Source organism: Rutilus rutilus, assembly GCF_951802725.1.
Source record: "Rutilus rutilus genome assembly, chromosome: 8".
Classification (NCBI taxonomy): Eukaryota; Metazoa; Chordata; class Actinopteri; order Cypriniformes; family Leuciscidae; genus Rutilus; species Rutilus rutilus.
The window spans coordinates 25,170,097-25,193,541 of NC_140222.1; the positions used below are offsets into that span (position 1 = coordinate 25,170,097).

At 39.1% G+C, this 23,445-nt stretch overlaps 1 protein-coding gene across 1 annotated transcript in view; it reads left to right on the forward strand.

The window, feature by feature from the left end:
* The first annotated feature begins 330 nt into the window (after window positions 1–330).
* The window catches only part of gpc5b (glypican 5b), a 48,505-nt gene continuing 25,390 nt past the window's right edge, over window positions 331–23,445 (forward strand). The window contains exons 1-7 of the mRNA XM_084416615.1: window positions 331–746; window positions 3,137–3,298; window positions 5,690–6,399; window positions 8,427–8,608; window positions 8,749–8,808; window positions 9,183–9,305; window positions 18,869–18,989. Coding sequence (XP_084272741.1) covers window positions 578–746; window positions 3,137–3,298; window positions 5,690–6,399; window positions 8,427–8,608; window positions 8,749–8,808; window positions 9,183–9,305; window positions 18,869–18,989 — 1,527 coding nt within the window. The 5' untranslated portion in view covers window positions 331–577. The remainder of the gene's footprint in view (window positions 747–3,136; window positions 3,299–5,689; window positions 6,400–8,426; window positions 8,609–8,748; window positions 8,809–9,182; window positions 9,306–18,868; window positions 18,990–23,445) is intronic.

Consider the following 23,445-nt stretch of genomic DNA (forward strand, 5'->3'; position numbering starts at 1 on the left):
GCTTTTGTTGAGAATAATTTATATTCAGTTGACAACATCGAGTGGTTGTGCAAAACCTAATTTCACCCATTTACAGACAGCCTCTTTTAATCCTTTATATCAGGATTTTGCAAACATTTTGTAGCCTACTGTGTGAGCTAAATATGAAGTGCAAATTTCTAGAGTCTTTGTTTCTTCTTTCTTCTTTATTTATTTATTGCTGTTACTTATCTATCTATCTATCTATCTATCTATCTATCTATCTATCTATCTATCTATCTGTGCCAAAGGGAGGGGGGTCCAGTGGGTGTTGGGCGCACAAAACTGGCAGTCAGAAGTCTCTTTCTCCACATTGGACACACACACACACACACACACACACAGGGCCCTTCCTCACATGTCTCCAGATCAGTCTGTCAAAACACGCAGCATGTGAAGCCCCTGCGATCCACCAGCTTGGAAAACTTTCTCCCTGGATAACGTTACTTCATTAAGCGGCTTTAAATGTGCATCTCTTCCGGATAATATTTTGACGGTTTTTTCCCCCCTCTTTCTCACACATTGGCTCAGAGGGCTTTCTGTGGACTGAGATGGTGCAATGCTCCGCAGGACAGCACCGCGTGTATGTTGGTTGTGGATCCTGCTCTCCAGTGTGTTAGTATGGAGAGTTCACTGCGCCAGTGGGCAGAGCTGTCATGAGGTTAAAACCGCTTTCCAGCTGCGCCAAGTCGGTTCATTAAGATGGGTTCCGGAGACCGCAGCAACAGGTTCGTTTATATATACTGTTACTGTGGGAAGCGCGCGGTATCTAATATAACATAACACATAAACATAAAACATTAATATTCTCCACATTATTCCCAACTGTATTTAATATTTTGTTTACTCACCAAGAAAAAAAATACAGCCAACTGAACATACGTTGACCATGTTGTCGTAATGTTACCACCCATTATTTTTTTAGGTAAATTTTAACCGTAACACAGTTACGAAACGCAAAAACAACAAGCTGAAAAGATTAACAACAATAACAAAACATTATTTTCTCAAAAAAAGTAAGCCTAATTAATAAAATATAAAATATACATTTCTAACGTTTAAAACACGTAACAGTTTGCCCCAAACTGACAATTTTTTTAATAAAATGCACGTGACTTAAAGGGATATTAACCCAAAAATAAAAATTCTGTCATCATTTACTCACCCTCAAGTTGTTCCAAACCTGTATGAGTTTCTTTGTTCTGCTGAACACAAAAGATATTTTGAAGAATGTTGGCAATCAAACAGTTGATTGCCAAGTTAAGCCGTCATGTATTTGGTTACAACATCTTTCAAAATGTTTTCTTTTGTATTCAGCAGAAGAAATAAATTCAACAACTTAAAAATAGAACTACTTGAGGGTGAGTAAATGATGACAGACCTTTCATTTTTGGGCGAAGTATACCTTTAAACTTTCAGTTAAAATATTCTATATCGTATTTAGAATTTTCTTATAGATTTTGTGAGAGATCGTTTTTCCCATTTTGACCATTTAATCGCCTTTTCCACTTCATATAAATAGTCCTGTCAAGTTATTAAAAGCGTATTCATAGTTTTATTATAAGAGGTCATCATAATAGCCTAATTATTAGAAAAATATTGTTTAAATGAGTTATAGCCTGTCAGACAGTTATGTGTGAAGTAATTAATTATATATAAAAAAAATGTTTACATATTAATTTCTATATTATATTAGTTTACCTACTGGCTACATTGTGTCAACTGTAATGTAAAGTGTGACCAAAAAAAATTGTCTAACAAATAAGTCATATGATTATGGAGCATAAATCAGAAATGTCAGTGGTGTTGACAAAATTAACAGGAGTGTAGGATAGACTGTCAAATGTTTTTCATGTTCCACATTTCGTGTTAAATCAAAAACGCATTCCTGAATAGGAGTCATCTAAAAAATGTTTGGGAGTTCCTATGAAATTGCAAGCTGGGCATTTAGTTTGTCTCAAGTTCTTGTTTATGGAAAGGATACATTAGAAAAGTATGACCATTACAAAACAAAGTTTTATTCTTAGTACATACGTTTTGAGGCATTGCTCCATGCGTATTAAGCGCAGAGGAGGTGAGAGAGGTCAGCAGAATGCCGGTGATCACAGTCAGCTGTTCTAATGCGTGGCTTATGGGGTCCCATTGGTGTAAAATTGGTCACATAGGATAGGGCAGGGTGACTGACGGAGCAGATATCATCTGTCTTGATCACATGTGCTCTCTTTACATGCACCCTTTGCTGTACAACCATACTGTATATGTGTTATTTCTGTCCCATATGATTATTTTAATGAAAAAATGCTTAGAAACATTATTGTATTTTTAAATAATTGAATCTGTAACTTTTTGTTGTGTCTCTTTATTGTACAGAAAAAAGTTGCTGCCTTATATTTTTAAGTACTTGATTGTACTTAAAAATATAAGGCAGCAACTTTTTTTTGGATGTTTAATTTATTTCAATTTAAATTACATTAAACTGACTTAAAAATTATCTTGTAAACCTTCAACTTCAAAAATTGCTTAACTTATTTTGATGAGTTAAAGCAATGTAAAAACATATGTTGTCATAACTTATTGATCATATAATTTATTAGTGTTTAATTATATTTTCTTCATTTTTAAGTGCTGAAAGGTCACTTTTTCCAGAACTTATCAACGTAGGTTCAATCAGATTTTTACTTTCTGTAGTAAAATTATAAAAACTGTTAAAATGAGGGATGTTGTACTCTGTTCTTTTTTTTCTACTAACTTAATTTGAAAATTATAGGCCTATTTGTTTTTGGTATTTACAGTATGTGTACAATTTATATAAAATATATCACACAAAATATTAAAAATCCACACCAAATCCACTTGACGGCTAATGATCAAAATTTGTAGTTGTAGTCGTAATGATACCTCCCATTAAACAGCAAAAAAGTTAAATATGAACTGTAAATTAATTTACGATATGCAAAACAATACCTGAAACGTCAAAAATAGGTGGGGTAAAAAACATATCAAACATTTTTACACATAGCCTAAATACTATGATCAGAACTTTATTCCAAGACGTGATTTAGTTTGGAGAGGTAAAATGCCCCTAACTGAATCACATTCTTTGATTAATCCTCTACAGATGCAGATCTTCTCATCTGCAAACACCAGGGTCCCACATGTTGCACCCGCAAGATGGAGGAGAGCTACTACGCCGCGGCCCAGAGAGACACACACCACAGCATTCTCTCCTATAGCTTCGAACTCAAATATCTCATCCTGGGCCATGCCTCTACCTTCCAGGGTATGTATCGATATTTAGTGACGCCTTTTGTCAAATAGATACTTGGTCATGTGCTTTTTGCATTTGCAGCAGGAGCAAGAGGTCATGGGATCAAGTCCCGGCCACAGCAGGTGGTTCACACGTTCACTACATGCTGTAGCTTTGTACGCATGTGTGGATACACTGCAGGGTGGTGTTTAACATCTCATGAGTCGTATACTTTGACTTTCGGAGGTTACTTGAAGATTTGCTTTTTGTCCTCTGTTTTTCACGCTCACAGAATGATCCTTTATCTGCCTGAGGTCTCCTGTGAAGCAGTACATGTGTTTCTTAGAGGTTGACTGGTACTGTAGGATTAGGCCTTTCAGAATCAGTGTTTGAATAAAACGTACAAAAAGAACCAATCAGAAAGTTGTTTCACACATACACACACACACTTAGCTCTATGCATATCATTATCTACTCCAGTGAGTTTCCATGTATAACATATGACGTTATAAACCATCAAATTTACAACTCTAAAACCTCCTCCAACCAAATATTTAAGTTCATCCAATTTGTCCACCCAAACTTGCACAAAAACCCTTTCAGGTTCATAGGAAAAGGGCACAGTCGCTGTCCTCTCTGTCTTTGCTGCCAGCCGAGTGAATATTTAACGAGTTTAAAGCAAACGAAGAGAGAAATGTTGAAATTCTTGGCGTATCCGTGGAGATCCGTCTCACTGCACTTCAATGTATTGCTCTATAATGAGAGCTTTTGAAAAGATCAGTTGTCCTTTTCTGCTACTTTTCGCATGGTTGTAGCTGGTGTCCTGTTTAAAAGAAAGAAGGTCTGTATAGTGTTTTTCATTCCCACATGAAAGAGGATTTTTAATGTAGATCGCTTTTTGTCTATATGCCTGCGTGTTTAAGGGGGAAAGTAATAATTCAAGTACAAACCTTATGGACTCTTTTGGGAATGTGTCTTTTCAAGTGTTAGTTCACCCAAAACTTCTGTTCTTATCAGTATGGTTTTCTTTCTTCCATGGAAGAAAAGAGAGCTATTTTTCATAATGGGGACAAGGACTATCAAGGTCCAAAAATGACACCAATGTTAAGATATGTGAGAACCAAAGATGTTTGATATTATTGACGTCGAAGGGTTAGGAGGATGAACTGTTATTATACTATTTGAACTATAACTATTTGAAAAGGCCCTTTGTACTGGAGTAATTCCATTGTAAAGCAAATCCAACATATGCTGTTCACATACTAGCTATCCAAAAGGCACTAAAAATACTGTGTGCTGCCTTCTCTTGATCTAAATTCAGACCTGGACTACTGGGTACAGTGAGTGGAGTTATTCTGACTCTGATCTTTTTAAAAGAAGGACCCATATCAAATCCAACAGGCACTGAGTTAATAGAGCTATCAGGGGTTCAGTCATCCAAGTTGACCCTTCTATCCATCTTCTCTGAACATTCTGCTGTCCCAAAGGTTAGAGGTCAGTTGTGGTGATTCCCGGCGCCCTCGGTGACCCCTGCGATCTGCATGACTTCCCCCCACATGCCTCCATCGCCCAGAACCATATGAGAAGAACCCCATTACACGATCCAGGCATAATCCCCTGCCATGTCACCTGATACTGAGGTGTTTGGATGTAGTTGCCAAGATACACCCTAGTCTGAATTTTTAGGCATCTTTTCTTGCAAAACCTCAAAGGCTTGTTATAGAAAGATTATTATGGGTGTCTTAGTATCGTTGGGCAAACAGGTGTTCTATTGTTCCTCCATCAATAAAGAGCAATCATAACTTTTGGCTTGTTGTTAGCATGCTAGTCATTCTCATAGAAATAAAACAGAGCTGGAATGCTTTGGTTGTTATGAATGAGATGACACTAAAGCAAACTGCACTTTGAAGGCTTCTACCAGCTGTCTACTTAAGTACCCGTCTGTCACATGTCATACAAAAGTTAATATGCCATTGTAAAAAATGTGCATGGTACAAGTGACTATGATCCTCGACTTCCATTTGCACCCCGTAGGCAAAGTGAGGTATAAGATGTCGCCCTGACTGCTAAAATTGGTAATAAGCTAGTCGCATGTGTCACATATCTTCAAACTAACCTTCAGCCCAATAGCGGCAGTCCAAAAGATCCATGGATTAAATGTTGTCAGCTTCCATTAGTCCAATGGAAAGAGAGATTAGATGCATAAGAAAGAGTTGTAAGCAATGTGAGACAAGGCAGAGGTGTACCGTGACAGACTATGTTTGACCCTCTCGTAAATGTCATACAAAATTACCGCAATTGTTAGTCCACTCATGTTACGAATGTTTGTGTCTACTGTAGGTTGACTATGAAATAGCTGTTCATGTGCGTAATTTTCAGCGCTTGTTCAATCCAGAATTTCTCTTTTATTTCCTCTTCCCACAGATACCTTCCATTCCATACTCTCCTTCACTCTAAACAATACCTACTCGCTCTTTGACAGCACCTACAAGACAATCTCTCAAGACGCAAGACCTTTAGTGTCTACCCTCTTCTCTGACCTTGATCTCTACCTCCGTGGCAATGCCAATATCTCTGTGGAACACTCCGTCCACAGTTTCTATGACAAACTCTTCCCGTTGGTATACCAACACCTGGTCAATCCTGGCCTCGGCTCTCCTGTTTCTACCTGGTCCTCCGAAGGAAGCGAGTGCCTACGTGCCACACGGCATGACGTCAACCCCTTTGGTCCTCACCCACAGGCACTTGCTCAGGGACTGTCTAGGGCGCTAGTGGCTGGTCGTGCCCTCAATCGGGCACTGGCAATGGGTGCCGAGGTTCTGAATGTCACAGAGTCGGTGGGGATGACAAAGCAGTGTGGACGTGCACTGGTGGGGATGTTGTTCTGTCCGCACTGCCGCGGACTGACCCTGATCCGGCCATGCGGAGGCCTGTGTCTCAATGTGATGCGAGGTTGCCTGGCAGGCCTGTCTGAGCTGGATGGGCCCTGGCGACGCTATGTAGCATTGCTGGAAGAGCTGAGCGGGGCACTAGCAGGGGGATATGAATTGGAACTGGCACTTCTACGCATCCGGGAAAGAATTAATGATGCCATCCTTAATGCGCAACTGCATGGGCCACATCTCAGCGCCGTGGTGAGTCATGCTACTCTCTGATTCATAGAACACATTTATTTTTATTCCACAAATGAGCTACACCATATGCTGGACTAATCAGGCCAAGCACGCATGAACTTGCAGCAGCATGTTCGCTGATTGGTGCATATCAAATGTCTCGGCCAATCATAGGCTGTGCAGTTGCAAGTTTTGCACATGCTAATCTGCAATATTTGCATGTGCTTAAATCTTAAATGTAGAAGTTTTATAAATGAGCTTTTAGCCTAAAAATGAGTATTTTCACAATGGAGCCCAGTGATTTATTATATCTGCAAGGGATTTATTATTAGCTCAATGATTAAGAGCATGATTATGTGGTAATATGACACGTTCTGTAAAAAATGTGTTGGTCATGACAGTGTGACTATGGCTGTCTGTAAGTGAATACCCAGCCCTGAGGCTATTCATACCATCAACGCCAGAGTCTGTGTGCACGCCATAGGACGGCCGTCTGCCGGTCTCTCTCACTTGAATATTTCAGTGGAACTGTGACTGAGGGGACGTAGGGGTCAAGGGTTTCGTGACAGCTCGGCTTTGCACCTATCATGTCCTGGTGCTGACAGCTCTCTATGGGTAGGTCAAGTTTGAGACCGCATTCCCACAAATCTGTCTCAAAGAGCATAGACTTGCCAGTCAGAATGAGAGATATTATTACTTAAGCCCTCAACCGCAGCCCCCATAAACTCCAACACCAAGCTTACCACTTTACAATGGAGGCTGCTTGTGGGAGTTTGACTCCCCCCACCCACCCCCCTTTCACACTCCATCGTTGGATCAAGTGTTGCTCACTCACTGATGCCACGAGGCTGGAATGACTTTAGTTTCACGTTACCTGGTTTGGAGTCTTATGGGTTGGTCAAGAGCTCTAGAAAAGTTGTTAGATGCAACCAAAAGACAGGTCGGTGAAGTTATAATTTGGCCAAAAACATACTGTACACTGGTGATTCTGCTTTGGGCCCCAGAGATTACGTTGGACATGAAGTGACATGTTTTTTCATTTCTTTCTTATGCTCTTGTGCTCAGCCACTAATTGACTGCACAAACCATATTTGTAAGTGCATCCTTACTTGAAGTGGAACTTTTGCTATTTTTTACCTAACTTGCATAGTTTTTGTTCATGGTTTTCGAAGAAGAGGGAATGTCACGCTACTTGTCCATGTTGGTGTCTAGCTAAATTGGCTAGCTTCTGCTAATTGTAAAAAAAAAAAAAAAAAAAAGAGATTCTAAAGAATAACTTGTGATAACTTAATTGTTTATAAGATGTCTATATGTGGCGCCCAGTGTTGACATGGAGGACTATGGTGCCTCTCCAGTCCCTCACGCTGCTTGTGGTCTGGCGCTATCTTGGTGCTGCTTGAGTTGTTTGGGTGTTGTCTGGTCCCAATTAGCCTGATGTCCTGCATGCAAATTCACCTCTGGACAAAGACGGCTCCCGTGAACCGGCCGGCCCCTTCCCAAAATGCAATGCAGCTAGCGAGGGGCCAGAGTAGGGGAATGAGAAAGTTCGGCTAATCCTTAGATAAATAAAGCGCTGCAGAAGATATACAAATACAAACACGTTTACACACGCTCACATAGACCACTTTTTCAGCCCTCATTCTGTTTTGTGATTTTTGGTACCGGAAATGGTAAAATACGGCAAAACAAAACTATTTTTTTATTTATCTTATCTTTATGGGGTTTTTTGTGTGTTTTTTTTGCGATGGTGAGATACTGAATAAAATAAAATACACATTTTATGTATACAGAAAAGTTAATGTATTATAATTCAGTATCCAGTACAGTTAAATACAGTTAAACCTTGAGATTATTGTGCAAGACAGCTCCAATTAAAAATCAATAATATTGTAGAGTGTTATTGTACCATTTATCAGTGGCCACTAGATGGAGTAATGTCTTTGAATTGGTTTGAGTCAGTTCAAACTGGCTTAAATTGTGCCATTCACCATGTTTTTTCAAACACATAATAATTCAGTGGATCTTTATTCCTCATCTCTCTCTTTCAGGTAGGTAAAGTTTGTGGTTCCTTGACTGAATCGGTTTCCTCCACTCCAGTCAGTCCCACCTCAAGAAGTTTGACTCCTTCAGTAAACCCCACCATTGAACTTCAAACCTCAGTCACGTCCTCCAGCCCGACAACACTACCTGAAACAGGCAACCATCACGAGCACATAACGCTAAAAAAAAGGTGAGAAAATGACATGCATCAATTGTTGAACAAATTTTGACCCTTTTAAATCCTTACAAATCAGGTTATATAAAGTGTATAGTAACTTCCCTGCTGTTTGTCTTCTTTCCTCTAACATCTGCACTTGTTGGTGACCCCAGGTCTCTGCCTCTGAAACCTTCCAAAAACGACAAACCCAGAAGCCTGAAAAAGATTTCAAAGTAAGTGTGGACTAACTAGCATTTATAGAAATAGCAATTCAGCAATTTCACCAATTTCCAATAGTACCCTTAAGATACCCTTTTTAAATGATCTCTAATTATTTTGTCATAAAAATGACTTTGGCTGTCAGCCTAAGAATGTTCTAATGATTTAATCTCACATCAAATGAACGTGTGTGAGCAAGGAAGAACACTGTCAGCATTAATTACAGTCACAAACAAGTATGGGAGACCAATCTGCCGCTTGTATCTATCAGTGTTTGGGCATGTTTGATTAGAGAAGCGTGATGACTGGGGCAGAACTGGATGTACTGTATAATTATGCCTGGTTTGATGCTTTTTGATAACTTCCTGAATGCCTGAACTTCCTGCAGGGAGTTTATGGGCTACATTCAGCGATACAAATCGTTCTTCTCCACCCTGCCAGAGATGCTGTGCGAGGGGGAGGTAGTGATGGATGAAAACACCTGCTGGAGTGGAGAAGATGTGGTGGAGAGGTAAGCTCTAGTCAGATGAACTCAAATGTGCATGTTGATGCATAGATGAATATTGGTCAATAACAGGGTGCTCTTTTTTTATTTGTCTTTATTCCTTTTAAACTGGATTTTTATACGATTTTCTTTTTTGTCAATGACCCATATTCCTGTTTTAGAGCCAAGAATATCATATTGGTAAGATTTGCACATTGCCCTATTATTCTACATCATCATCAGTCAATTTCTTTGAGTGGCTGTGTATTGAAAGAAAATGGAGCATATTGAACAAAAAGAAGATTTCCGGTCTGGCTGAAGACTTATTAAAGAATGAACAAACATGAGAATGTTTTTGTTTTTGTCCAGACAAAGTCCCAAACTGATTGTAATTGTAGGCAATCAAATCCGATCTCTATCCATAAAGGTCTCTATCCACTCTGTGAGGTCGTGAAGTTCATAAGATGGCCAAGAGGAGTGATGGTTGCCATGGATTATCGTGGCTTTTCTCCAATCCTCTTCCGGACAGAAGCTTCATTCAGAAAGTTCTGGAGCTCTATTGTGACACAAATGAGATTCCCTGAAAAACACACACTCAAAATAAACATTTGCATATAGGAGGTTTCGCTATCAACATATGTTCATTTAAACACATTCTTATTTGGCTTCCGCAACACAAAATTACCACGACCACTTTGCTTGGATGGAAGTTTTATAATTCCCGATATATCCCCAATCGGGCCTCTTTTGCTCCTCAGCGTTGGCTCAGAGGTTAGAGATCCCACTCCCCACCCACCCCCTGGACAAATTGCCCCATCGCCATCCACACTATGGCTGTAACGCAGGGCTGGCACCATCCATACTGGGGGCCCCCAGTGGGACAAACACAGGGTAGTCCTGGAGACAGGCATTGTTACCAAGGAGAAAAAAATGACTAGCTTGCTAATCTTTTTTTGGTTTGTGGAATTGGTATTAAGACAAGACAACTTTTTATTATGTCAAACTGAATTGTTTTGTCTGAAAGAGAAGGATTTGGTGGTTCACTACATGCCATCGATTGGCTGGAAACAGGTCCAATATAAAATGTAAACTCTAAATTTAGCTAATCCCACATGTTGGCATTTTTGCCACATGGCATTTAAGTAACCACTAAATCTTTATCTTTCAGACAAAGGTAAACCAGTGGGAATTTACAAAAGCATGCTTTGTATTTTCTAATACAGAGATTCCAAAAACTGTTAGCAAAGAAAGAATGGACTAGCTTGCTAATCTGTCACATAAACGAATAGTAATTTTCTCTGTTTGCTGGTACAAAGACTGTAGGCTATGTTTGGAATAGAATACTAGCATACTGTTTACTACACACTGAATTACAAATGTACAAATGTGAACAGAACATGCTAACAGCATTGCAATGCTAACAAAATGAAAGTATGCAATGTATACTAGCTTTCTATGTACTTAATAATACTAGTAGTATAGTAACTAACTCATACAACAATGTTTTTTTAACAGTAGTATACTATGCTTGTGTCTATCACTTCCCTTTGAATTACAGTTTGTTAGTTTTTTTAACCATTTTGTGTAAAATGTCAACATTTGACTGATTAAATAGTTAAGTAATGATTAAACAATGAGTCGAGAAAGAGACAAATTCCGGCTGATATTACTGTGATAGTTCACTCATCACATTGGAAATGGAAAGTCAAGTTGAGCGCAGTGCTTTGTGGGATATTCCTAGCTGTGCGCTCTAAATTTAGTAGGTCATCTGGATAATCCAAGCTTTCAGATAATTTGCATTCTGTGCACAATATACATGATATACACCGTAAAAAAAATAGTGAAATTAGCATGTTAGCATGCTGTCTACAACCTCATTAATAGAGCCAACACTGCCCCCCTCTGGCCAATGTAGTTTTCCCCATTTAACGGCTTGAACCTTTTGTTCAGTCCATCACAAGGAAGAAAAGAACAATGATTGCATGTTTTTTGCATGACCATAATGTATTAGCATTCTAAAAATATTCTGCCACTTGGTTATAATAAACAGTGGGTCAAAGAAACACATTGAGGGAAAACATGTGTTCACAATATGGCCAAGCTTTCACAGTGACTCCAGTCCAAAACATGCATTTTTAGCTTGGGCTTTTCAGGTCCATTTGTAGAGCTATGTACAATTTCAAATTGAGCGAACAAGGTCATTTAGAAAATGCTTAGCTGGAGTTGTGGTTCACCTCCCACTGCACAGTGAAGTGTATGAATGCCTGTTTCTTAGGATGGTGGAGTTAACCAAGGAAATGTTAGCATGTCTTATAACTTGGTGTCAGCCAGAATCCAAGTGACTGGATATGTGAGGTTACTGTGGAAACAGTGTGTTTTTGTTTTCATTTTAGGCAACTACCATCCCTGGTCAAAGTCCTTTTGGGTCGTTCATAGTTTCTCTCTCACGTTTTGTCCATTACTGCCGCCACTGCCAAAATTTCACCCACATCAGAGGTGAAAGGATTGGAAAAGTATGGCCTCTGCTGACTGTCAATCATCGTTAAACGCTACAGCCTCATTCTCAATGTTGTGTTCATGACTGATTTGACGTGTGTGTGTGTGTGTGTGTGTGTGTGTGTGTGTGTGTGTGTGTGTGTGTGTGTGTGTGTGTGTGTGTGTTTTCCTTTCCTCTGTGCTCTTACACTGGTCGTATCCTCCATTACAGCTCTATTAGATGATGTGTTTTCACTGAGGACCCGCCCTTGTGCTCACCATAACACTTCTTTTGGTTTTTAAGAGCTTAAGACTGAACATGCTACTTCCCTGATGAAAGCTGGTTTAATGGGGTTTAGATAGTGTTTAGCTGTACAATTGGCCTAAAGCTAGTAGCTCTGTTTTTAGCATGGACTAATACCAAGTATTTCATTAACTGGTCCAAGCTTCTCATTAGATAGTCCACGATAATCATATTAGCTGGTCAACCAGCCATTATGTTTTAAATAAACCACCCTGACAGCCTTAACTTGGTATGAACAATAGCTAGCTGGTTTGTTGATAGTCTAAATGGTTTATGTAAACACAACTACTAGATTAAAATGGAATTTCCATTTTGGTGTAGTGCCTGAAAACTGTCTAAAAACATTAATTTAGACCAGTGGTGACCAGCTTTTACAGGTGATTGCTGCTTTTTTTGTCTTGAGCCACATAACTTTCCTAAGACCTAAAAGGCTACATTTGACAAATTAGTAATTGAATTCCATAGTTTATTTTTCAATTTTTAACTTACATTTGTTCTTTTCCATATAAAATTAACATTCTGTATAGCATGTTCAGTTTAGCCACACTATAGGTATACTTACCTCCGCATGATAATAATGCTAATGCTAACAGACACAGTGTTTGGTACAATAAGCCTAAAGGCCGGAGGTGTGTTTTTTGTGATAAGAATCATAATTACTTAATTTCAGTACAGCACTGCAATTTTAGCCTATTTAGCACCTGTTTCAACAGGACTGTGGGTTGTGGGACTTTTGTGCAACTATTTGGTGAATTATCCACTGAGGCCATCTGGAAACCTAGTAAACTATCTTCTTAGACAGCCTTTTTGAACATCTTCACTATGTTTCATAGCCTACAAATGCTACATGATACACAGTATTTATAGTGGCTGATTGACCTGAAAACCTGTAACGGATACTGTAACTGCATATAGGATATCCAAAGCTTGTATTACAACTTTTTATTGAATTACTCAATTCCAAACAGCTGCTTTAATACAGAACGGCACTGTTAGCTTTGTGCAGTTCAAAGCTGACTAGATATATTACAGCTGTCCTACATTAGCATGGGCCCTTCCCAACTTCATAGACCACAGACAATAAATAGGATGGAAAACTAGCAACCAGAAGGTCTTACACCCAGTTATTACACACATGAGAAGGCGCACAGCTGAATTCATGCTGACGTAAGACAGGATAGCATAGCTTACTCAGATGCTAAACACTAAAGTTGTGTATTGTAAAGAAACGGACTTGTTGAAATATTAGCGTATGGCATCCGTTTTGGCTGCGTTTTGATGCCAAAGGCAATAACTTGTTGAAAAGCTTTTCTGAAAGAACGGAGAAACTTCTAATGCACAGCTCATGAAGAACGGATATTGCTAGCTCATTAGGTGCTGAGTTTCATAACCTTCTGAGCAAACAAATGAGCTAATCCAGTATAGCAGATGAATTTAATTGGAGCTTTACTCCTCACAGTGTTATATGTGTGTGGTTTCTTTGGGAAAATAAACAGCGTTTAGTCAAAGGGGAACTCCAAAGTCTTTGGTCTTGAGCTGGGTAAATATTTTCTCTGATTTTTTTTTTGGTTTGGATTCATTTAGCTGCTAATTATTGTGAGAAATGTGGGTGACTGCAGTGAGAAGCCCACCGCACTGAACTGTAAGACCCATGTACTCGCTAGCACATCTGTTTACAGAACCTGATGTTCTTTGTTGCTTATTTGAAACAGTTTGTCTGTGTCATAATCAAAATATTTTATGAGGTGGCTTGTTTGTTGTGGTCTTTGTTTTGTGGAAAGGAAACTTTTCAAGGGAGAGCAGGACTTTTTAATCGGTATTTGATTGGATTGTGTAGGGGTGAAACGTGGCAGGCTATGCTAATATTAGTGGCGCTCGCTGAGGCAATTTGCATTTACCATAGCTAAAACGCAAAGTATACTTCAGTTTTGAAGTGAACGTTTAAAGCGCGTTCATACCAAGGATATCTATAACAATAACAATAAAGATATAGTTTTAAAAATTGTTCTAAAAGTGAAAGAATAGCAGAGTTAGCATAATAGCATACTTCGTGTGAGTGTCTGCTGAAAAATTTAGAAGGCGAGTGGTCATTTCAACAGTCATAATATTGTACATTTCCATAACGATTTCTATTTGTGATTATCAGAATCTTAAGGTTGGCTGTATGTTTATTGAAACACATCGAACAGATTGTTTCCTCTTTAATTATGCGCATACGGATAGGTAATTTGGCGCACCGAAGAAAGAATGAGCCTTAAAGAGTTTCACAGAGAAATAATATCATTGGAATCACTTTCACACTGATTTTTTTCCAGCTGATGAACGATAAAAACATTGGCAGCCAGTCATAATCCTGCTTTAAAGAGATTTAGCATTTAAAGCGGCAGATGACAGAGCTGCAGTGTATGCTTATAATAAACAGAACAATATCGTTAGTTGGAATCGACGCTAATATATTTATCTTTATAGTTATCGTTCTAGGTGTGAACAGGCCTTTAGTGTATGTGTACATCCAAATGCATAGACTAAAAAGTTTTGTCCTTCTCCAGTGTCTGCTCTATTTCTCTCCAGAAGGTATGATTGATATAAATGTGTTTGTACTAATTTAAACTAGAGTTGCATGTATCCCCTCACATAAGCACTCATCAACATAGGCATCGATTGTTGTTGCTATCACCAGTAGTTTGTTGTTGTTTAGTTTTTGACTGTAAAACAATGGTCCCAGCCAATGTTGCCACCTTGTGGACAAACTAATTATTTCCAAAAAATGAAAGTCGAATGGGCGAGCTGAGCGTACAGAGTATGCTTGTGTAACAGAGGTAAGCTAGTGAGAGCTGTGTGTATAAAACCTCACTCTCCTTGCCTTTGAGAGGCGTGCTAGCGACTGATGCTAGAGATGCTAAAGACTGCGGTCTTTGGCGTTCTTGTTAGCGCGCCTGCCTCCCATGCTAGAGACACTGGTTCAAATCCCGCTTAGAGTAGGTTGAGTTAGTCTGGTAACATTTGGTGCCGTGACCCGGATGCGAGTGAGGTTTATGGGGGTAAGTGTAACGGAGGCAAGCTAGTAACAGTTTTGCGTGTAAACCTCACTCCCCTGGCCTCAAGAGCTAGAGGCTGAGGTCTTTAGTGTCGTTTTTGCATGCCCGCCTCCCATGCCGCAGACGCCGGTTTGAATCCAGCTGCGAGCGGGTCGAGTAGGACCGGTTACACATGGTTAAAAATCGGCAGTGTGTGTAGTATGCTGAAGAAAATGTTTTATATATATATATATACACTCACCTAAAGGATTATTAGGAACACCATACTAATCTGTGTTTGACCCCCTTTCGCCTTCAGAACTGCCTTAATTCTACGTGGCATTGATTCAACAAGGTGCTGAAATCATTCTTTAGAAATGTTGGCCCATATTGATAGGATAGCATATTGCAGTTGATGGAGATTTGTGGGATGCACATCCAGGGCACGAAGCTCCCGTTCCACCACATCCCAAAGATGCTCTATTGGGTTGAGATCTGGAGACTGTGGGGGCCATTTTAGTACAGTGAACTCATTGTCATGTTCAAGAAACCAATTTGAAATGATTCGAGCTTTGTGACATGGACCATTATCCTGCTGGAAGTAGCCATCAGAGGATGGGAACATGGTGGTCATAAAGGGATGGACATGGTCAGAAACAATGCTCAGGTAGGCCGTGGCATTTAAACGATGCCCAGTTGGCACTAAGGGGCCTAAAGTGTGCCAAGAAAACATCCCCCACACCATTACACCACCACCACCAGCCTGCACAGTGGTAACAAGGCATGATGGATCCATGTTCTCATTCTGTTTACGCCAAATTCTGACTCTACCATCTGAATGTCTCAACAGAAATCGAGACTCATCAGACCAGGCAACATTTTTCCAGTCTTCAACTGTCCAATTTTGGTGAGCTCGTGCAAATTGTAGCCTCTTTTTCCTATTTGTAGTGGAGATGAGTGGTGGGGTCTTCTGCTGTTGTAGCCCATCCGCCTCAAGGTTGTGCGTGTTGTGGCTTCACAAATGCTTTGCTGCATACCTCGGTTGTAACGAGTGGTTATTTCAGTCAAAGTTGCTCTTCTATCAGCTTGAATCAGTCGGCCCATTCTCCTCTGACCTCTAGCATCAACAAGGCATTTTCGCCCACAGGACTGCCGCATACTGGATGTTTTTCCCTTTTCACACCATTCTTTGTAAACCCTAGAAATGGTTGTGCGTGAAAATCCCAGTAACTGAGCAGATTGTGAAATACCCAGACCGGCCCGTCTGGCACCAACAACCATGCCACACTCAAAATTGCTTAAATCACCTTTCTTTCCCATTCTGACATTCAGTTTGGAGTTCAGGAGATTGTCTTGACCAGGACCACACCCCTAAATGCATTGAAGCAACTGCCATGTGATTGGTTGATTAGATAATTGCATTAATGAGAAATTGAACAGGTGTTCCTAATAATCCTTTAGGTGAGTGTATATATATATATATATATATATATATATATATATATTCTTTGGCCTTAAGGAGTTTCTCAAGTCTGGATATTTTTGCCTGGCAAACTAACAAATCATATACAATAATAGTCCAGAATATTGTAGAGACTTCAAAGTGTGTGTGTGTTTTTTCTTTTTGGACTTGGTTCAGTACACATCCACCTAAAAATGCCTCAGCAACCACCCTTAAAACCCTAGCAACCAGCTAAGAATGTCCTAGCAAAACTGAATGTAATTTGCTTAGTTAATTTAGATAGTTTAGTTAATCCAATACTGCACAAAGACCAAGGACATTTGTTAAGGCAGAAAATAGGGCTGATTTTAATGTGTAGTAATACACTATTCAAAACCACTGATAGATTTATACTGTGGTTCATCAAAAATGCAACACACTCAACGTGAAGTATGCCATGGAAATGTTATAGTCATACTTCGTATGAGTGTCTGCTGAAAAATATAGAAGGTGAGTGGCCATTTCAACAGTCATAATATTGTCAATTTCCATAACAATTTCTATTTGTGATTATCAGAATCTAAAGGTTGGCTGTATGTTTATTGAAACAAATCGAGCAGATTGTGTCCTCTTTAATTATGCGCATACGGATAGGTAATTTGGCGCACCGAAGAAAGAATGAGCCTTAAAAATGACAGTATCCACAGACAGCTCATTCTTCTTTTAAATAAGCCACATAATCCGCTCCTCTCACATAGTGAATACTCACATATCTCATCTCCACTGTACCTGCCGCCAAAATGCATTTACGTATGACAGCTAAAAAGCACAAACCAACAAACAAGTCCGTCTCGCATCAGTTCCTGACAAAGTGCTCCCACCTTGCAAAGTGAGCCGTGTATTCGGATGCTGTTCGGATGCAGCATGAGGTGTCTGGGGTCATTATTTATTCACTTAGATTAGCTGTGGTGAAAACAGCGGGGCGATTCTCCCACAAGCATTCATTTATTGATGTGCAGGCACACTGCTGCATTATTCTGCCCCCCTGCCGTGGTTGATATGCCCCCCACTGTTAACCCTTTGATCCGTCCGTCTGACTGTCTGTCTCAAGGACATTGTTGCAGGAAATAGCTTCTGTATGATAATCTAGCAATTGGATAGACAAACAATTTTGCATACATTGAGGTATGTTTACTGTTCATGATCTGGAAAATTGCAACAGTTAAAAAAGGTGTTGCTTTGCTTTAGTTTTTGTCTCTTGATGAAAAGTTCCCTTACATTCATTAAATATTTTGATGTTAAATATTTTAATTAATTTGTAAGAGTAATGTAATATGTATGATGTACATTCTAAATATGATGTATATCATAACATTTTGGACATTCTAATCTCCTAGACTCCTTTGACAAGGACCAGAAAATAACCACCTAGCAACACCCTAGCAACCACAGAGCAACATTCTGGATATTATTTAAATTATGTTAAGTTTTTTATTTGCATTTTAGGAATTTTTAATTGTGGCCTTTAAAATTGTGCTCCTTTGACTTGGACCAGAAAATAAGCACCTAGCAACGCCCTAGCAACCATATAGCAAACATTCTGGATATACATTTACTTATATTATCAAGATTAAAGTTTTTTTTTTTGGCTTATTTTAGTCAATAAAATCCCTGCAGCTTTACATGCCTGTAATTTATCCATACCAACAATCATCTCTGTATTTAAAGTTCACGCTCTGTGCTTAATCAAAGTTTTAACCTATCTGCCCTGCCCAAGCTTGACCCATTGATCTTATAGGCTGCTGAGCATGGCACTCTGACAGTCACCATGACAACCAGTGTTGAGACGTCCCCCCAAAGAGTAAAGATTGAGAAGACCTATCGAGACCTTTTAATCAAGTTTGTTTCCTCATCAACATCCCTTCATTAAAAATAGAATTCTCAGGGATCCATGAAATGGTTTTATTGTCCATCTACCCAGATGAGTTTATCGCTCACTTGAATACTGTTTAGCAGGTAATCATGTTGTGTGGACTGTCTTGGTTGCATCGACTTGGCCTTTGTTTAAGGCCGCACTCCATGATCTCTAATATAAGGGCGCAGAGTCAATACCTACATTTGCAGCACAGTTGTGTCTTCAGGCTTCACTGCGGGTTTCATAATGAATCATTTATGTGGGTGAAAAGGCTCAATAAGTGTCCGATTAATCCTTGGGCTTGTTTCTAATAGACAATCCTTGAGCATTCCCTGCATTTTTAGGACTCCAGAACTCAGAATTAGGAGATCATTATCAGTCCAAAGTGAGCTTGATTTCTGTGAAGGTAACTTATCTCTTGCTCTGTTTCTGCCACAGTTATACAGGCCATGTGGTGGGGAATGGACTGCAAGCCCAAAGACAAAACCCAGAGATAAAGGTCAGAAGTGTGGATCCAAACTTGGTCAACGTGAAGGAAAAGCTAGAGCACTTTAACCAGGTAGGTCCAAAAACATCTGAGGTCAGAGCATCCATCCTGCCACATTTGACCCAAACGATATGTTCTTAACCCTTACCCTGACCCTCTAACCGTAAGCTCAACAAAATCTTTGTAGGACAAAAGTCTGTGCACTTGGTACAATTTTCACCACGAGTCTGCCAAGATATCTCGAACAACTTTGAGGAATTGTAAGAAATGTTTTTGGTCATTGGGCAAATTGGCTTTTTTCATGTAGAGTGGACGTGCACTGAGCAAGTTCTGAAAATCAGGAGGTTGAGCCCTTGCACACGTTACGAATCAGTTGAATCGACATGAAGAGTTTAAACCAACATTGTCCAAAATGTTTAGATCAACTTAAAACTGATCAGGTGCTTGTAATACACAATCCATGCCACGACCAATTCCCAACCTTTTTCCTTTGATACGAAAAATCTATTGGGAGCTTGATTGACAAGCTGAAATCATAAATGTACGCCTAAATTTAGAGTGACATGCTTTCAGACCGAAGATTTGTCTGAAATTTTTGGCAGTTCTGCAGTATAACTACAAAGTTCCTACAATGACCATCGATCGAGGAACCAATGAGAGCACAGCAAGAGCTTATTTGGGTTTTTGCTGTAATTTTGCATGTCAATGCGGATGTCAGAATGCAATTGATAAGTCAATGCTGTCAATCGTGACGTAAGTTTGCTAAGATGCATATCGTATTATCATTGACCATCGATCAAGGTCTTACCATGGTCAAATCATACAATCTGACTAGTGCAAGCCAAAGAGAGGACATTAACAACCGCCAGAAGCGCTAGTTTCAAGCTTGCCCACCAAACAAAAATAGTCTTGGCCAACTCAACGCCAGCGCACATGTCAAGAGTGGTGAGACGGTGTCATTAGGCCAGGGTTTGCTCTGTGATCAGACTAGAGCAAGATCAGACCAAGAATCTCCAGCAGGAGTGTTGAAGACCTCTTTGGCATGACGACAAAGTCTGTCACTGCTGCAGCTGCTTTTGGGAGGGGACGGAGGGCAGCTCAGTCGGCCCCCATTTTGTAACATCTTTCATTGCTCCATTAAAAACAGACGTTCTGGTTCCACATTATGTCCAAACCTGACCCAGCCCTGGCCACATTGCTTTGCTGTGAGGACTTGCGTCACTGACAGGCAAGAAATCTGGGAAAGTACAGTAGATTTGTGTCAGGGGTTGAAGAGAAGGTCACTTTGAACTGCTTCTGAAATTATTCCCATTATTCCCATAGGTCATCAAGCCCCTGTGAGGTCTTGCAGAGTCTCACATGTTTTTTGCTCTCATAGTGACCTGTGGTAGTTTTTCGTGGCTGGCTGGTATTTAATGAACCTATCCATGTAAAAACTGACAGGTAAAATATGCCATTGATGTACAACTAATGCTAATACATAACCTTAAGTTGATACTCTTGTAAATAAAATCAGGTATTAATTGAATTGTAAAAAGTGGGAATGAGATACCAGAATGGAGACTTAAACGTAAGTTGAGGAATGGGTTGAAAAATACACTAAAAGTGTACTATCATACTACTCTTCCTATATGGCAGTAATAGTAAAAGTTTTATGCTAGAATGCATTTCTGAATTCAACCAAACTCTACGCAAGTATGTGAATGCAGATTCTTCTAAGGACGCAAGCTTAATTGTGTGCCTTGTTCATTCAAAATGCAATGCTAGTACATTTTGAGTGTCTTCTTCTGTTTCGCCTTTCAGGTTAACTATTGTCATGCTGGAAAATCTTGCTAAGCCAGTTAACTAAAATAATAGGCTGCGTCCAAAAACTGAAAAATGCTGCCTCCTCAGGTAGTACAGAGAGTTAGGCTGTGTCCGAAATTGCCCCTTATAGCCTTAAATATGGCACTATTTGAAGGTACAGCCATTTGTAGTGGTGTCCAAAACCGCAGTGGACATTATCTAGTGCACTCCTTCAATCCCATAATGCACTGCAATAACGAGTGTACAACCGATGTGCGCTAAATGGCTAGAGAATACCCATAATGCACCTTGCTTGATAAGGGCAGTGATGTAACAAGTCAGCTCAGCTGCCTTAACTTTCGGACAAAGCCATAGAAACTTACCTGAATTCGATTTAATGACATTTTAAGGTAACTCTATCGCCCCCTTGAGTACACAACTCATTTAGTCTCATAAAAAGAGTTTTTAATCAGCATTTTGTCTTGTTTGCAAGTAAAAAATATTTCAGTCTTCTAAAACAAAATGCATTTACTGAAAAAGACATTAAAACTTGTTTTCATAGATTGTCTTGAATTATAACTGTATTTTGTCTTTCTTCAAATAAGTGAAAATCTTTCATTGCAGAAAGACAAAAACACATTTTATGAACACAAATCTGAATATTTTAAGCAATATGCCTATTAAGTAAATTATTCTTGTTTTGAGGTTATTTGGATATTTCAACTGGAAGATTACATGAAGAAAAAGGAAAAGGATTATTATTTTTTTTCATTGTACTGCGGGTTGTACCAATTACAGATCCTTTTCAGAAGTCTTTGTTTCATATGTATTATTGGCCCCATATAAAGTGTCCTGAAAAGAACAAGTGACACCGAATACTACAAAAAGTGTCACAGGGTATCATAACAACCTGCCGTCTTAAGTGTCACTTTATGCATATGAGATCTTCATGTAAAAACCAGAACCTTAGTCCCAGTCCATCTCTGATCAACGCTTATTGAGAAATTAATATTGCAACGGCATGTCCCAAGAGTGAGCCATCTTGCGCTACAGGGAAGATTTATGTGCCTCATGGTTGAGTTTACATCAAAGGTCGTCATTATTTTTTTCTCTGAATCTTCTCCGCGTCCTTTAGCTTTGAGCGGACAGTATGATATAACTCTCTTTTGCATAAAGCTAAGTAATTTATGAGCCCTCCCCGCAAAAATGGCGAATGAAGAAAACCCCAGGCATGACTTACGCAGCTGTATGAGCCGAGATGTGTCACAGAGGGATGCTAATGAGTATGAATGCTTTCATAACCCGCTATCTAATGTAAACATACATCAACACGCAAACACTTACATGTACAGTATAAGGCATGCAAGTGGATGTGTGCATCATATTTCAGTGTGATTCGAAGACATCCAAGTCCTTTTTGTTCGGTATAGGTATGGATAGTTGACCGTTAGTCTTTTCAAACTCGTATTATGTAATTTTTTCAAAGAAGAATTTTGAAGGATCTTTTTTATATATAGCAAACCAATGTCAAGTGTTAGTATAGACCAAAAACCAGCATGAAGCACCATAAGGCCATGTGTCCACAAACGCATTTCTTCCCAAGGCTAGCGTATTTTTCCATTTTTTTTTAAACACCAACACCGTGACGAGGCGCTGAACGTCTATTTCACGCTGAGTGTTCTGCATTTTTTTCTGGTCTCCGAGTTGAATAATATTCAATTTTGGGTAAAATGCAGCGCTCAACACTGTCACTTTTTATCCAGCCGTCCAATCACAGTGGAGGAGGGGCGGGACAAATACAACACCGACCAACCATCATATTCTGCTTGTACTACAATAACAAACGATAACAACAATCACATCTCTTTATCCAAAACTAGTGCCAGAGCAAGTGCGTTACATTGTGTCGATAGTTTTATATTCAGAAACATTCTATTTGTGAAATCAGATTCTAGCAACTAGCGTATTCAACCTAGCATGTTGCCTTTGCCTACGACAAATATAGAATGGCATTTTAGTGTCAATGATTTCAAACTTTGAACAATGCATCTGTAAATAACAACTTCAATTTCGGAAAAGAATTGCATTAAATCTTCAGAATTTCTCCTTTTGTGTTATTATACGTAAAAAATAAACATGGTTGGTTGGTTGGTCCGTTCGTAATTTTTGTTTAAACTGTCCTAATTTTTTTATTTAATTTAATTTCAAACTTTATACCAATAACAGTTATATTTTCCAAGTAAATCTGAAGGTGTTTAGTTGGTTATTTAGGCAACATTTCTAATTTTCTTTTAAGTTGAATTCCTAAAATTAATAAAACTAAAAATGACATTTAAAAATGAAAGCTAAATAGAAATATTTGAAACAAAACCACATGTAATAGAGTAATATATAAAATAATAACAAAAGCGCATTAAATAACTTAAACTTAAACTAAAATTAAAACTGAAAAAATTAAAATAAAAGCGAAGTAAATAATATAATGAAGTAGCCTAGATAAATAATGCTAAAATAACATAGAACAACAGCAGATTTTTCTTTTTTTTTACTTCGTGTTTGGATGTGTCTTATATGTTGATGAGTTATTGGTCTGTTTATCTGACCCCTGCCAAACACGCCTCGGTATCGCTTTCCTTTGACCATTAGAGGTGTATCTCCCGTCCAATTGATGAGGCCTGTTGTCAAGGAGACGCGGGTTTGACAAAAAAGACCCCCAAAGCATCCTATCGATCCGTTTACATGA